The following is a 17,612-nucleotide window of genomic DNA, read 5'->3' on the forward strand; positions in this document are numbered from 1 at the left end:
CAAAATCAGTGCATATTTCATACTTAAAAAAACCCAGATGTTGCTCTTCAGTAAATATAGCAGGAAAAGTTTCCAGCACCAGCATACTTGTCACATAGTTTCAACCATCAAATAGTTTCTTTAATTTCTGCTAAGGATTAAGGATTCTGGACAAGCTCAGAAATAAAACTGTGGACTGGAAGCGAGCAGCATTTTATAATTAATCCTATTAGATGTGGAAATTTCAATCAGACCTCTGTATTTGTAGAGTTACACTGCACTCTTGCAGCAATGTCTAACTGGCAGAATTAACTGGTTATGAATCTTGAGGATTTCAAAACAAGCTCTGGAAATTGAGCCAAATTTTATGCTCAATTTGAATGGCTGAGTTCAAGGGGACAGTGGTGAGCAGCAGATAATTCAGTGCCCCAGTTTAGCACTATCTGTTACTGGCTTAAAAATTAACAGAGCTGGGGCTCTGTATCATTCAACTGTGGATGTTAGAACAATTAGAGGGTGTATAAATTTTATGGGAAAAGCTATTTAGAATTGGATGTGCACTTCAGTGCAGTTATTGAGTTCAATTAAAAATATTTTTTCACTTGTTTTCTCAGAATATAAAATAGTAATAGAGAAATGCATATTTTATAATCTCTGTTTACCATGGAGTTGCTATGGGTTATTCTCATTCTGGATTATTCCATGTGGAGAATAGCAGACTGTCTATTTTAAATGAAATGCTAGTAGCAGATCTTATTGAATAAATAAAGCATAAATCTCCACATGCGGTGCACCAGGAATTCAAAGGTGAAATAGCTGAAAAGTGACTGATAAATGGCTTCTGGTTTGCATAACACAGATTTTAGAGTAGCTAATCTGACATAATTTTTAAAAGGATTTAAGGAGGTCTAAAAACCAAGTTGTTACAGATGATTAGGAAAGGGACAGACAAATAGAAAATGCTATTATGCTGTGTATAATCTCTGGTTTATCTGTGTGCAGTTCTACTCCTCTCCAAAGACATATATCAACTGCAAATAATATGGGTGAAAAAAAAAAAAAAGATTTCACTGGAGGAGCATATTAGAAATTCTCAGCCTGCATGAAAGGCAACCGAGAGGGGAATACAATAGCAATCTTTCAAATCATGAAGGAAATGGAAGCATTTTTAACTGTTTCAAAATGCAAATTGGAACATCCATTGAAACTATTGCCTTGCAGTTTCAAAACAAGTGCATGATGGTGCTCATGTGTATAATATGGGGTAATACTGGAACTTTTTGTGGGTCTAGAAAATAATTGAGCTAATTAAATTGAAGAAAAATCAATTCAAACACAAACATGTGACTTCTTTCTAAGGAAATCCCTAGATAGTTATATTTTGGAATAATAAATGCCACTATAACTTGTGTTTATATTTAAGATTTCTGGATAAAATACATTTCATAATTCAAGGAATTTTCTGAACTGTTGAGATCAGTGTGCCTTGCTGTAAGGGCAGGGTGCAAGAAATTTGGAGGTCATTTTAATTAAACATGAGTTGCCTTTGTAATGTTATGCTAATAATGACTAATTTAGTCCTAAAAAGGAAATATTAGGTATGATTATAAAATATCTTTCCTTCCAACTAATGCTTATTTTCTGTACATGACAAGCTCATTCTAATTGTTTTCAGAGCACATCCTCTCTATTTGTACTTGCTCAAGTTTGTTTTGCTTCAGGTTTAGTTCTTGACTCCTGCCTTGCCATTCATTAGCATGACAGAATACTAGTATAATTAATTTTGTACCTGAGTAGAAAAAATAATTAGATGACCAATTGATGTCTTTATTACCAATCAACAAATCATAAGGATTGTTTGGACTTCAGTGGGTGAAATTATCTGGGCTGTGACAGGAGCTCAGACTAGATACTCATAACCATGTCTTCAGCAAAGACATTAGGCAGTTATCCAAAAGAAGGTTCAGAGGTTTATTCTCTTACAAAGTTTCTGATGGCTATAACTGAGTGGCAGACTAATTAGTTATAAACATTACAGGACACAGTCATATGTGGAGAATTAATTTGTTTTGTACAAAGTCACACTTTAGGAAACCTAGTCTGTTAAACAGACAATTTAAGTATTAGGTGACTTTTTTTTAAAGCCAGGGTCATGGTGGCAAAAGTCTTCTCTTCCAGACAATCTTTTTTCTCTAGTTAGAGAGAAACAACTTAATTTCTCTAGGTTGCTTTCTGATGACTGCTATATGTGATCTCTGCAGTTTGATGCCCATCTCTTTTGTGTGGCAGACATTGCTTCCCATTAGAAAATAATTTTGTGTCTAATATATTCATGGGCATACAGACAGAATCCAGAGCAGAATTAAAAAAAAAAAAAAAGCATTTTCATTTTACCTCTAGATGGTGATAGTTAGATGCAGTTTTTTTAGTGTGTGAAGCAAGTTGATTATTGCAGTAATATTATTTTGTCATATTTCTCAACTGTAGAGTATCTTGTTTTCTGTATACATGTGGATTCCACTTTCCTGTGAAGTGTACAGCAAATGCCATTAGTCATGCCTTTTGTTGCTATAATTATCAATGCTTGACACTTAAGATAATGAAACTGAGATTTTATGATTCCTAAAGTGATATCAATATTTAAATGGCTTCTTGCAAATCTGCCTTGTTTGCAGAGCAGTGAACACTTTACATTATAAACCAAAGAAGTTTAAAGATTAATATGCTAATCAGACAGGACTGCTACTATTTGCATATGAATAGGACACCCTAAGACTATAATCAATAAACATTTCTTACAGTTTTTTTATTCCTTTGACTTTCTTCAGTCTTGCTGTTTAGTATTGGCTGACATATTTGCATGTAATATTTATTTTTATTTTACTTTAAATGATGTTTTAAAACCTGTTGTTTTCCTTTGCACTTTCTCTGTGAAGGAAGAGCAGTACAGTTTCCTATGAAAGGGCTTTTATCACAGGATTATTTAGGTTGGAAAACACCTCTAAGATCATTGAGTCCAATTGTTGCCCAGCACTGGCAAGGCCACCACTAACCCATGTCCCCAGAAGCCACATCCTCATGGCTTTTCCCAGCAGGTGTGGTGACTCCACTCCTGGTGTGGGCAGCCTGTGCTGGACAGCCCTTTCTATGAAGTTTTCCCTGTCATGCCTGTAAACCTCCCCTGGCACAGCCTGAGCTGTTTCCCCTTGCTCTGTCCCTGTTCCCTGGGGCAGAGCCAACCCCTCCCTGGCTCCAGGGTCCTGTCAGGGAGGTGTGGGGAGTGAGGAGGTCCCCCCTGAGCCTCCTTTTCTCCCAGCTCAGCCCCCCCAGCTGCTCCCCACAGGACTTGTGCCCCTTCCCCAGCTCTGTTCCCTGCTCTGGACGCACTCCAGCCCTCAGTGTCCTTGCAGTGGAGGGGGAAGGATTTTCACGGAAACACAACATAAAAGAGATGGAGGAGAACAGTATCTGATACCCAAAAATGTTTGAGGAAGACAGTGCCCAGAAAATACTTTGAGTGAGAGATGAAACAGGGAAAGCACAGTCCAGGATGTGCCAGCTGGACCTCTTGACCTTGAATTTAATCACAAGCCAGCATGGCCTGGGAATTTCCTCGAAGGTTGAAAATGGAAGGCAGTGGACTGGCAATTAAGAGTTAAAAGGTAAGCAACAAACTAAACCCAAAAAATTAAACCCAAAGTTGCATTTTATTTTCCTGATACATGATGAATTGGATGACTTCAGCAGCTGCAGAGCTAAGCAGGCAAAAAGGAGAAATAAATAGTCTTCTAATCATATTCCATTTCAGTGCAGCTCAGGGCAAGTAGAGAAGAAAATGAGCTGGAATGATTGGGAGAATTTGAAAGAAAGATGCTCATGGCATCTCAGAGTGATTTGCGAGTGCATGAGCCAGAAAGTTTGAATATCCCACTTTTTCTGCAGTGGGACCCAAGGATGTATCAAAGAAGTACAAGAGGAAACATAAAGCAGAAAAAAACTTTTAGATAACTGAGAGGGGGTATACAAAGATGAGATCAGTCCTTGGAGACTTCTGTAATTTTTTTTTTCTAAAGGAAACAGAATTACAGCTTAGTACATTGATTTGTTTATTGAAGTGCTGGATGCAAAAGATCCGAGGAAAGTAAAAGTAGAATTTATATTTTCAGAGTATTTTGTAAGTACTTTTGAGAGAAGCAAATAGTTTATATTCAATAAATATCTAAAATAAGTGATAGTTATGTTATATATTTTAGAAACTGATGGATGAGTTAGCCTCTTTTCCATTGCCTGAGCACCCACAGTATTCTATTTGGAGTAAAAGGTAGCACTATTGTCATTTTACCTGTTTTCTCTTGTGCAGAAGCTTCTTTCCCTGCAGTGGTTGTCATGCATTGCAATGACTGTGTGGTTCAAAGTGCATGTTTGTGAAATGACATTAATTATCTTGGGTAATTATAAGTCATATTTCACTGTCTAAAGGAGCTTATTATGCTACTGAGTGATTTTTTTTTTTTTTGTGCTGATTTGATTTGTATATAAAAAGACAAAAAATACCGATTCCATGTAGCAAAAGTGGAGGTAGTGCTGTCTTTGTTCTCTAGTGGCCAGTCACTTCAGTGCCATTGTGGTGAATAGAAGCAGAACTGTGGCTGCAGAAGCAGTGATCATTACTCTGCATGTCTGTAATTGAGTGGATAAGCCTAAAATGTGTGACATTTTTCTCTCTAGTGGAACAATATTGGCTGTTTTTAAGGTTCATGCTTTGATATGTGTTGTGTCATATAATTGACACTGTATTGTTCATTTTTATGAATTAAATAACAAACTTGAAGATTTAACATACATTATATTCAAGTATTTGTAGTTGTGCAAATGGATAAAATGGTCATATTGAAATAAAAGCTTATTCACTCTAATTCCTGTTATGTCTCTATGGCACACAAAAAGCTGCTCCTATCACAGCTGTAAAGTTTTTGTTCCATTTGTTTTTTATTATGCAGAAAATTCTTAAATTGGATCATTTTCAAAGGGGGAGCTTAACCATAAATGCAGGCCTGCAGCTGTCTCAAAATATAACTTGCATTTGTATTCATTTCTCACACTTCAGAGGTAACTTTGGAGAATTGAGCTTGAATTTATATTCTTAACAGAATCCCATTGTCCTGAAGTGAAGTAAAATGAAACTGGTTCTTACTTTTTTTCATGAATACTTTTTGCTTCTTGTATATGGTTTGAATGCAGAAATACATACTTTTGATAAAACTTAATTAGATTGAAATACATTATTCCCATTTCATAGTGTGCTTTTCTAACAGGAAATTCCAATCCCCTGAGAACAATTATTTATTAAATGGTCAACTTTGATCTAAATCTCTCGTCATGCTCCTGAATAATTGAGATTAAAGTTGTGCATTAAAGATGTACCAGAGTTTAAAGCATTAAAAAAACTTTATTATCCAAAGTATAAAACTATGGACTAATTATACTCTAAGATTTGTAGTGTTATTTAAAATAAATGTAAGGGAAACATTCACCAGTCAAGCTTAGGTGTGTTAACATCAAAAAGTAATGGTGCCAATTAGCGTCTTCTGGTTTTGTGTTCATGCTGATTGGGTTGCCCCTACCAAACCAGTTGCTAATTTTCATTTTTGTTGTAAGTAAGTTGAAAGTAAGTAACAAACAAGAGGATCTTGTGAGGGAAAGGAAGTTAGAAATACAGTAATACAGTAGAATTACAGTACTACAGAAATAATAGTTTTCCTCTCACCCTTTTTTTATCCCCTTGTAATGCTTACTTAGCTGGTAAATGTCACAGGAGCTTCCTTAATGTAGATCAGTCTCTTTTGCATTCCTTCTGCTGTCCATAATTTTTTCCCATGCTCAAAACTATGACCTTGTCCAGCCTAGGACTGATTCTTTACAGACATTCTCAGTATTCTCTCTGTCCTTTGAAGTGTTCTCCTGCTGAAATGTTCTGAGTTCTCTTGTACCTTGTGCATTTTTATATGTGGTTTAGTAGAGTTTTCACTGCTCACCTGCCCATAACATTATTCCCTTCCCTCTGGATTGGGACATGGACTCACAAGGACTTTGACTTCAGTGCTTTTGTATTTTTGGAGCTCACATCAATAGAGTTCTCTGTCTTAGAATTCATTTTTCATTATGTATTCAGTCCATCCTTCCAGGAGATGGGAGCCACATTTGCAGGCAAGGTTCAGGAGTAACTTTGTTTAGGGAATATTCTTCCTGATGTTTAATCTGGAATTCTACAGCATGGATGTCATTGCAGCAAGAGAAGGTTCTGAAATATCTCAGTCAGTATCTCTTGCTGCCAGCGCTGCTGGAGAGAAACACAAAAGTGAATCCTCACTCTACCAAACTGTATTTTGCATCAGAAAAGAGAAGCACCCACACAGCACTTCTGCAGATCAGAAGGATGAGTGTTGATTACAGATGTTTGGTCTGTGTCCACTGGAGCTGGAGCAAGTTAGAATTTTGGCTTTTGTCCTTTCTTTTCTTCAGGCTTTTATATGTAAGGGGTGATGAGCTGTGTCAATTGGTACCAGTCTGTTACCAGGACTTGCTAACAGCATTTTTGGCTCAGAACTGCATAAAGATTCGTAACCTATTAAGAAACTTCTGGCTCAAACCCCAGTACCATGGGAGCAGGATTTTTTTCATTTCAGTATGCAATCATTAAACTTGTGCTTTCACATTGATTCTCTGAAGATTTTTGGCATTTCAGTAATATTATGTTAGCAGGTAGTAGACTGATAAACACTATTAAATTACTACTGTTATTGCTATTGCTCTCCAAATCTCTGACTTGAGACATGTTTGTGATGAGAAAATAACAGACTAATTCATTAACCATACTTATTAACTGAAATTTTTCTTAGAGCTGCTGTAGCTGTTAGCTACAGAAAGGTTGCCAATCAATTGTTACACAGGAGACCCAAGTGGAAAGTGCTCCTAAATTATGAACTGAAACTACTTAGTTATTTTTTTTTTATTCAAGACAATATTAAAGTGAACTCTTTTGTCTACAAGTAAATATTCTAGCAGTGATTATGATTTAGTCTGTACATTTTCATTACCCTGAAAATTATTTAGGTAGGTTAGGAATTGCATGATATCAGGAAAGCAGGGTCATCAGAAAGGAAATGAAATTATTTAGAATTGTTCTTTTAAATTGATCTAAGAATAAGCCTGAGAGCAGTCATTTCAACTTTCTGTAACATGGCCCTAAGATAACTATATGCCTTCAGTGACTAGACTAGGATAAGTTTATCCAAATAATTTAGTATTTACTTAGTTTGATTTCCCAACTGAATTTGCATTAAGTGTGTAGCAATCCCTTGGCTTGAGAATAGTATTCCCGTCTGAGATAATAAAAGTTTAAATGTGTGCTCCATTGTGAGCTTTAATATACCTTTCACAGTCTATTAGTTGATTGTCAATAAATTCAATATGGCACACGGCTCCAAATGTTGCATTTTCATTTCTTGCTGTCTAAATGAAATCAATATCTATGTACATAGAGGAACAGTAAGAAACTTTCCAATAGTTTTATCTAAGAAATCAATCTATGTTTTTGACCTGAAAAATTTCAATTACAGTGTACAGGATTCCTTAGTTAGTTAACTATGGGTTACAGCTTAACAGGTAATGTTAAACTGCATGATTCACCAATCACATGTGCAAAGATAAGTGCTTAGTTAAAGTAGGATTTCCGTATTAAATAACTTAGTTAAAAATAATGTTTCTTTTTGGTATTTTTTTTGTTCTCTGCCCCCCCCCCCCCCCACCCCCCCCCAGGGAAATTGAAACATGAATCTTAGGAATGTGTACAGAATTCCAAATAATATACTGGTTGAAGTGAGAAAAGGTCAGGAGAGGGCTTAGAGCTGGGTGAATAAAGATTTTAATATAGCTTTTACTACATTAAATAAATTTGATCAGAATTATGCAAAATAGTTGCATTTCACATATTCCTTCATTTGCCTTCAAATATGTACTCAATTGTTAAAACAGATGGTCCTGTAGGTGTTTAATTATCCTGGCTTTGTTTTCAAAGTTAAAAAGAAATCTGAATACTTCATACAGACTTACTATTGTATTCCATCATTACAGTATCTGAATTCTTGTTACCAAAACTAGTTGAATTTTTGTTTATATATGTATTTGTAATTCACAATATTATTAATCTTTTAAATTTAGATGTGCTAATTTTGGAATTAGCATTACTTTTTTGGGATGATAGTTTTCCTGTAAAAAATATATTAGTGTTTTCTACATGAAAATATTCTAATTTGACACAATTTGCATATCTGCATAATATATTGTATTTTGTTGCAAAGAAGCCTCCTATGAATTTGAGAAACTAGGTGTCTGAAGAGAGAACTTCACAAAGACCAAAGCATAGGCAGTGTTTGTGGAAGAGGACATTCACTTAATCTCTGAAATACTACCATTCCTTAGAAAAATTGAAATTTTTTCTCCTAAGGACTTGCAATATCTCAGAGAGAAGGGCCATGGTTCAGTCACCAGGAAAAGCTGCAATTCAATGTTGACATTGATTACATCAAAATCCAATTGTTATTTTTATCTAGTTTCCACAAAAATATAGTTGTTACTGCCCACTCTGTGTGATGGTGGTTGGTTTTGCTTTTTTACATAAGTGTTCTCCTGATATTTGCCTTACAGTTTACTACTAAATTACTGGGGGATTTTAGAGCTGCAAGGCAGTGTCATCAGTACTGTTCCAGCTTAATTCCTGATGTAAAATATTTGGATTATTAACACCACCCCCCCATATATACAAGAATGAATAACTACAGATTCCATGGAAGGAGCAGAGGGAAAGGTGGGAAAGGTCACTCTGGATCTTAAATTCAGGTGCTTGGTTTAGAGTTTCTGACTTGTGCTGTTCAGCATTCTTTTAAACTGTCATTCTCTAGGAAAGTGAAATCTCCGTTTTCTGTAAGTATATTTCACTTCTGCATGACATTTTCCTAGAGAAAGCGAATATTTAGCATGTAATTGGTAATAGGCTCATGAAATAATGAGCAGCAAACAAAAACAGAATCACAAAAACTACAGCTGTGTTAAATTATACTTAATGTCCTATACAAGCAGAAAGAATGAACTGTGTTTATTTTCCAAACAATAAAATTTCTAGTTTAGTTTTCAATGTAATTTTGTTAGGAAGTAAATTAAGTTCCATACTTTGGATAAAATTAGGTTTTGCAATTCTGATGCTACAAAGCTAATTTACAAAGTTGAAAAACTGTGTTGAGGACATAGAAATCAATTTCATAGTAGTATTAAATTATTTTTCCTTTGGTCACTGGGTAGTAGAATATGCTGGAAACCATGGTAACAAGAAGTACTGCCATGGTTGCCCCAGAGTCATGTTAAAATGAGCAAAAGCTGTGTTTGTCTTGATTAAAATAAGAGAAAGAGAGAGAAAGAGAAGGGAGAGAATGAGGATAATGACGTGTACAACAGCAACAGCAAATGCAGTCAGACATGGATGTGGAGTTTGTGGTGCCTCACATGAAGGTGCTGAGCCAGGAGGCTCTAAGGAGTGAAGGACACACATCAGCCCTGCTTGTCTTTACATGATTCCCTTCCTGTCTGTATTTTGCAGGTTTATATCAGGATTAAGGATGATGAGTGGAATGTCTATCGAAGGTACGCGGAGTTCAGAAGCTTGCATCAAAAATTACAGAATAAGTACCAGCAAGTGAGGACTTTTAACTTCCCACCAAAAAAGGCCATTGGAAACAAGGTACTTGAAAGAACTCACAGTATTAGTAAACGTTTGGGAAAAACCTCTCTTATACATACACAAAAATGAGGTGACCCAAGTATTTTCACACCTACTAGTACCTGCTATTTTTATAGGCATTCCCCCTATCAGCTGGAGAGTCAGATGTAGGTAATGCATTGGTTTCTCCATTTACTGAGAAGTTTTATTGAATGAAATGTTGGTGACTTACACAAATGCAGAAATCCTCAAAAACTGTACTGGACAGCCCTGTAAATAAAATGAAGTCTCTTCTTTATTTCTCTCCAAAAAAAGTCAGCAATTAACACTGTACTTTCTGTAAATTTCAAACAGTATCAATCTAAATTCCTTGAATTGCTGCACTCTTCATCAACACTTTTAAGTTCTTTAAACTAGCTTTTTAAAGACATTTAGCTACTTCATTCTTGTAATCTGTGTCTTCGCGTCTTAGCCCTGCCATTTTAAAATGGAAATTTGTGTTTTCCTATCATATAGGGATTTTGAAATGAAACAGTAACTATTGTAGTATGTATGTAGTAAATATGTAGTACCATGTAATTAAAGTCTTTAATCATCAAAGCTTTAAACTGATCAAGAGTGTAAATACACTTTGCAGTGCACACCACAAGTCCAGTAAGGATTGAGAAGTAATTGAAGTAATTTCCTTTGCAATGTAGGAATTATCTAAAAGTGTTATCACAAGTAAAATCTCCAATATATTGGAGATTTAAATGGTGTTTATGACAGAAACATCTTTACTAAACTGCTGGGTTCTTAAATTAGAGTTTTTAAGGTTAATCAAATTTTTTAGCTTTTACATAGGAGTTTCTCTTTTTAGTATTTGTTTGCCTTTGTATCACTGAGTTCTTGCATTAAATATTTTAGAAGCTCCAACCACAGTGATCCATGTAATCATCAAAAGACAGCTGAGACATAATGACTTCAAAACTCAGATCTTCATGACATTTTGTTTGGCTTGAGACCACAGTCGTAGAAAATGCCACAATTGTCCTTTGTCTGTGTTAGAAAAACAATCTTTGCTCATTTGTATGAAGTAACATAAATTTTCAAAAATAAATAGAAAAGAGTTAGAAATTCCTTCCTGGCATTCAGATGTCAGTGAATGTGGATTATGAATGTTTAAAGATAGTAACTTTGACTTCCAGTGATTTCCCAGATATTTTGTAAAAATGAGTAGGTAAATTTGGCACATGTGAAATCGCAGTGATGCACATAATCTGGGATGGGTGGTGGTGATGTTGATATTTATGAAATTTATCAATAAAATCCATATGTCTATTTGCTTGGCATAAGGTCCAGTTAATGTGGTTCATTGCCTGCTGACTAAGGAAATTGAGGTATTTTATGAGAGCTTTCCTGCTTTTTTTTCATCTATTAGAAGATCATACATTTTTCATTTAATTTTTAGTGGATGGTTTTGTAATGGGAACCAGGCATTTTCTTCTTTGTTATATAACTAATTCTCCTTTTTTTTGAAGTGATGGAGTATCAGCCACTTCAGTAAATTACAAAAGACGCCTTTTAAGCTTTTTTTGATACTCTTTCATCTTTAATAAGTTTAAATACTAATTGAGTTACAACTTCAGTTGTACAATTGATGCATACAAAATTCTCAGTTGAGCAGCTCATTAAAAAATTTGCATTGCTTATTCTTACGATACTTTAGCTTTGAGCCAAATTCTACCTTAATCTTGCATAAACCCACAACCACTTATCAGATCTCAGAAAAAGGTTTTTTTCTTAGAAGTGGGTAAGAACTGGGTACCATCCCTTGCACTCCTGAAAGTTCCCTATGATGAGACTGGGGCAGTGGTGTGGTTGTGACCTGGCAAGTCACAGAGTGACGTTGGCACCTCAGCTGTGCAAGGCTCAGTTTGTCGCACAAGAGTTTATTTGCACAGCACATTGTGTGGGCAGATTTTTGTCCTTTTAGTGGGGTTATTTTCTGTGTGTCACAGAATGTATTCCCCTTTGGAATTGGTACCATTTTGTGAAGTAGTCCTTTGAAAATAATTATGCTGTGTGACTGACTGAGATGTCCTGCTTTCCATGGCTAGCTGAAGCTTTAAAAATTAAGTATAAAATTAATTAATTCATGTGGGAATGCCCGTCTTGGAATTTTGCAGAACTTTCAGTTTAGGGATGAGGGTTTGTGCAGCATGTTACACATGGAAGGGTTTGGTAATAAACATTAGAAAAGAGATTGCCAGTACTACTTTTTTCAATACTGCTTTTTAAATATAGTGGCTGCAAAAGAACATTTACCTTTAAATACGCAGTTAGATTTCAATAGATATTTTTTCTCTCTGATATTACTTTTGCTGGTTTAGATAGAACTGGAGCTATCTTCCCATTTCTAGATTAATCAATACAGTCTTAAATCAGTGCCTAAAGAAGAGCTTCAGTAGCTGAATTATGCTAACAAAAGTGTCTCTTACATTAATCTATGGTTTTCATATCCTTTGCAACTTCTCGGTGTTACTAGATGCCCAAATAACATATTGGTAAAGAACAGTCTTCCATGGCTAAAAATGGCTAAAAAAATGATCATTTAATGTCTAAAATGGCCAAAAATGATCATTTTACAGTTTTTGGAAAATGGTATTGATGCTTTTGTATCCTTCAGGTCAGTACCTGGGTGAGTTTATTCACTGCATCCCTTCAATGCACTCTGTACTGTGGGGTCAGTTAAGGTGATGTGCTTATAGGAGATGTCAGAAGCATCCAAAGGTCTTGCTGTAACTGAAACCAGCACTGAATTTTGTGTTCAGTTACATGCTCCAGATTCAGGAACCTCGAGGACCACAAGAGGACACCATATTCTGCAGAATGACCTGGAATCACTCCTGCAGACTGACAAAATACTGTCCAGTGCTTTGCTATGCAAAATATTGGAGCTCAGAGGAGGGAACTTATCTAGAAGAGAGTAATGTAGAATAAAATACAGGGAAGTATTATTTTCATGCATATTTTCCCTGTTTACTGCAGTAGAAGTCAGGTCAGATTCAAATGCAATTTTGCAGAGTTTGACATTGGGCAAATGCAAAAAGAAAGTGGAATTTTAGCTGAATGAGTATTTTAAAAAGTTGGAAAATCAAATATATTCATCAAGTAACAGAGGAATTTGGAAATATTTAACAAATATAACTCATTATTAATAATAATATGAATCTTGATCATTATGTTTGTAATGTATTTTTGCCTTTCATTTGTTTTCCTTCAGTTGGGACAATTATCTTAAAAGTTCATGTTCATGGTATTTCAAGAAATTATGTATGTAAGATGAAAAACTAGCTTTAATGCTTGAGGAAACTTAAATTTAATAACGGAAAACCAATTAGTTGAAAAATAGCTGAAAAGAGGAAAGAATACTGAATTGGACAAGTAACCTTTTTACATTACAAAGAAGAGTGTGTATTTGCCTTTCAGCTTGGTAACCTCATTTTCAACATATTAGTTTAACATTTGAATTTAGTAAGTTAGAACTAAAATAAAGCAGGGAAGAGAATAATTTCTTTTGCAAATGTTGATTTGAATCAAGTTAGATATTTACTGAAGGAAAATAATAATGCTTGCAAGCGTCCATGTATTAATTTCCATATATACTAGTCCCCATACTGTATATCTTCTACTAAATTTCTTTCAGTGCTGGTAGCAAATAGTTGTCAAAAGCTTTATAAATAATCCTGACAAGAATAAGAATTCTTTCTTCAATTCATCAATGCTTTGTTGGAGTAAAACAAGGAATATATTTGTTCCCTTGTGTTGCATGTATAAGAGAAATGTCATATACTCAGCATATATTTTAATTATTTTTTTAACCTCAGGTCAATTTCTTTAAAACTTACAAGTTTCAACTGTGTTGTTAATGTGTGAACTGTTCAGGTTTTGTAATTTTGAAACACGTTCCCCATATATCAGCCTGGTTTGTGATTTGCTCAGTATTTTCTGTGTAGCTGTATATACCAAGATTTGTAATTTCAAACTGATTTTTTGTGCATGAGAGAGATTTTTTCCTTTTGGCAAGTTTTTGGGTACTTCAGATGTTTTGAACTCATTTGTCCACTCTCTCTGTCTTTGTCATTGCTGCCTTCCTGTCAGGAATGCCCAGGACAGGCTGGGTTCCATGGGGCAGCACTGCAGTGCAGTGTGCTTCTGGGAAGCTCTATACAATCACAGACCTTGATTGGAAAGGGTTCCCTGGAGGTTTTTGCATACAGATATAATTGAATTTTTTTTCTATCAAGGTAACATTTAGCTTACATTTGACTTTTGAACCTTTACTGGTGTTGTGTTGGTATCTCTCAAAATAATGATTAAATATTAATACATGAATATTTACTGGACTGACTAGTCTAATTTTTAAATATTGCAGCAGCCTTAAAATCCCAGTTGCTGCTTCTACATTGGACAGCTTACAGTAATTGAGTAAAGATATAATTTAGAATCTTCTTGCAAGAGTATTGTCCCAGTAGAGGGCATATCAAAATAGAAATGGTTCTTTAGTTCCACTGAAGACCTGAATTCACTGATTGTCTAAGTGAGGAGAAACTGAATCAGGTAGCTTTGCACTGAGTGCTGACTTGACTGCATGATATCCTCTGCTTTCCTTTAAAATACTGGATACCCCATATGGAAAGGATACACAGCACTTTGCTGAGTGACTTTGCTGTGACTTCTCAGTTGCATTGGGGGAACAATACAGAACTCTAAAATAAATGTTTCAAATGTTAGTTCAATAAAATGACCATGTGCTTTTCACCTATCAGTGGCTAACCTAAATTGTAGATTAATTTGTAGAAGTCTCTATTTTAAAATAAAGTTCAAAAATATCATGTGCCTGAATTTAAAAAGATTCTATTTGAATATACACATATACATTAGCATACATATGACCACATCAGACAGCATTTGGGATATATATGAAGTTGGCTTCTGGAATGTATGTTGTGATTCTGCAATTTTTGCTCCCAGGAGCTCTGTCTTTCTGCCATTTATATCAGTGGAAACTTGCCTTTGCTCACAGAGTGCAGATGGATTCCTTTCTTTTTTTTTGTTCCCAACAGCAAAGCTGCCTTTTATCAGTGTTTGGTCTGTTTGCCTGTTGCTGAAGATAGTGAAGAGTTTAAGATAGGCTGCAGGATAACTATTTTTGGATTAGAAAGCAGAGAAGATAAAGATTTTATTGCAAGTAAAAGAAAACAATAGAGCTTCCTCTTGTGCTTATACTGTTTATTGGTTTTTAAGGAAGTTTGTCAAGTAGAGTTGTCTGGCTCTGTGTGTGTATATATATAAGTTATATATATACTTATACATGTATAAATATATATACACACATAGATATGTGTGTGTGTATATATACGCACACACATATATATATGCGTGTATATATACTTATACATGTATATATAACTTATATGTATATGAAGAACTTTGAAGCCATTCAAATTAGAGTTTGAGTGTTAGCATTTTTGCTGTTAAGGGTTTCACGTGGTGTCATTGCTGTATAAACCCTGTCATACCCCATTTCTCTCCTGTAAAAGCTGATTGCCATTTTTGGCAAGCAGGACCTGTCTGTTCACAGACAGTACCCTCTTAAAGCTGCTTTTAGACCAGATGATGGAGCAACTGAAGTCCCTTTGAAAAGGGATGCAGCATGATAGGAACAAGGTTTTTTAAGAAACACACACACCCCTCCCACATAAAATATGTATTTGAAAATGGGAAGTATAACAATTCCTGTTTAACTAGTACATAGACAATAACAGAAGACATATGGAATGGTTGAAAAAGGACGGTGCAGAAAGAATCTTAGAGGAAGAAGTAATTTCATTTTAGGTTTGGCTGTTTTTCTGTCCAAATTCAGCAAAACAATTCAGGGCATCCTAAAATTTGTGTTTGGCTTGCATTGGAATTAGAAGTACAGATACATGTGCTTTTGTCCTCTATGTGATTTAGGAGTTCATAGAAACTATCTTTCATCAGATTACTTTGTCAAAGTCAGACTGTCAGGGGGAGCTGAGAAGAAAGCAAACTTGTTGTCAGTGTGTGTGGGACAGGGGGCTAAATAATGTTTCTTGGTACTAAGCTTTGATATCCAGTGTCTTCAAGTAGGACTGGTAGAAAATTATGACTCTCTGATGTTTCAGATATGGGATACATTTATTAAGGGAGAAAAGCTTTGAAAATATAAATCCTCAAGTTATATGCTAAAAATTTGAAGTTAAATATTGCTTTCACTAATGCTTCTTAGGTATGATGTAATATAGAAGCTTAAATTCTGTATTATTCTCAATTTTCAAAGTAAGTAGATTTTAATTTTCAACCTCTTAGTAGACTTAACTAGTGTATTGAGTTATTTCCATACAGTCTTTTGCCTTGTGGGTTAGAGGAAAAATTGTAGCTAATATATATTTGACAGATATGCTTGTGCTATAGTGTGGGTAAAAGGAAAAGAAATGGACCCATTTGTATTGTGTTTAAACCAGGAAAGGAACTCAAATTAATCTCATATATGGTTGTATGGGATAATTCTATAATATACCACAACTTTTGTGCCATTCTAAAGCCACAAAAGAAACTTTGTCCTGTAAATTCCCTGTGTTACTTTGTAGCTGAAAAATTCAATTCTCAAGCTTTAAAATAGCAATAGGGACTAAATGAATACAATCTGGTTTTCAAAGATGTGACTTAGTTGTGGTACCATACAAATAGAAATAAAAATAATGTGACTCCTGGCATAGTCATTAAGATTTCTAGTCACAGCACACCTGTTTCCTTACACTGTCACCTGCACACTAAGGGGAAATACAGAGTATTTCATATTTTGTATCCAGATCCTCTGGGTTTTCTACTGCATAAGACTGCAGTTGATATTTTATGTATACAGCACTTAGAAAAGAGCATTCACTTCTTCTTCATTTCCATTTTTTTGTCATATCAGTATCCAAGAGAAGAGAAATAAGTCAGCAGGAAATGGTTGGCTTTTATATGACAAATACTTTATAGTAAATGCTTCCCATTGTGTGGCAGGAAATGTCTGGGTTACCTGAAACTCGGCATGAAGGTTAAATCGAGCGGAGTGCAGAGCAGCATATTTCATTTTCAGGGCTTTAATTTAAAAGGTAAACAGTTCTCCAGCTCGTGCTTCTCCATCTCCATCAGAATGTCTCACTGAATTAATCTGTTCATTTGCTGCTCAAGGGCACCATTTCAATGAAATAGTGAATTGAGTAATTTTCTTTTCAAGTAACAAAAATTTCCTGTTAATTGCTGTTGAAGTTTAGGAAGAAGGAATACAGACTATTTAGGGTCTACAAAACAAAACTTTGCCTGTCAAGAGATGTTTTTATTCTTGCTGTCTTGTAATGCTATAATCAAGAGAAGCAATTTATTCTAACAAATTATTGAATATGGAGCCCATAGAAACAGTTCAGATGGTGTTGCTTTGCATCATGACATTATGGGGAAAAAAAGGAAAGTAATTTACATGCTGCTTGGACAACTGCTAGATAAAAATATGGCAGTTTTATAACAACTCATGCGTCATTTAGATATTCTAGTAGCCTCCTGGTATAAAATGAAAATATAAAAATAAATTTTCTATATTTATTTCTTATTGTGGTGGTGATGCTAAATTACCAAGTTACTTGGATTAATAAACTTCCTTTCAGAGAAATATTAACAGGGACACCTAATTACAAAAATAAAAGTAATACTTCCTTTTTTTGAATTTGAAATTCTACCCACATTTTTCTCTTTCCTTACATATCAATGTGCTTGATTTTACCTCTCTTCTCCTTCCCAAAATGTATTGTTT

The 17,612-nt window shown here is 35.0% G+C and overlaps 1 protein-coding gene across 7 annotated transcripts in view; it reads left to right on the forward strand.

Annotated features, from left to right (window-relative positions):
- SNX29 (sorting nexin 29) overlaps nt 1–17,612 on the forward strand; it is a 103,041-nt gene that overhangs the window by 47,145 nt on the left and 38,284 nt on the right. For 6 of the 7 annotated variants that reach the window (XM_021539833.4, XM_085592375.1, XM_085592372.1 and 3 more), the window contains exon 19: nt 9,632–9,772. In XM_021539833.4, the coding sequence (XP_021395508.3) occupies nt 9,632–9,772 (141 nt within the window). Of the gene's footprint in view, nt 1–9,631; nt 9,773–17,612 lie in introns of those variants that run through there. The other variant, XR_014958532.1, reaches the window with a different exon arrangement.

The sequence above is a fragment of the Lonchura striata genome, chromosome 14 (assembly GCF_050655825.1).
Source record: "Lonchura striata isolate lonStrDom1 chromosome 14, ASM5065582v1, whole genome shotgun sequence".
In the NCBI taxonomy this organism is placed as follows: Eukaryota; Metazoa; Chordata; class Aves; order Passeriformes; family Estrildidae; genus Lonchura; species Lonchura striata.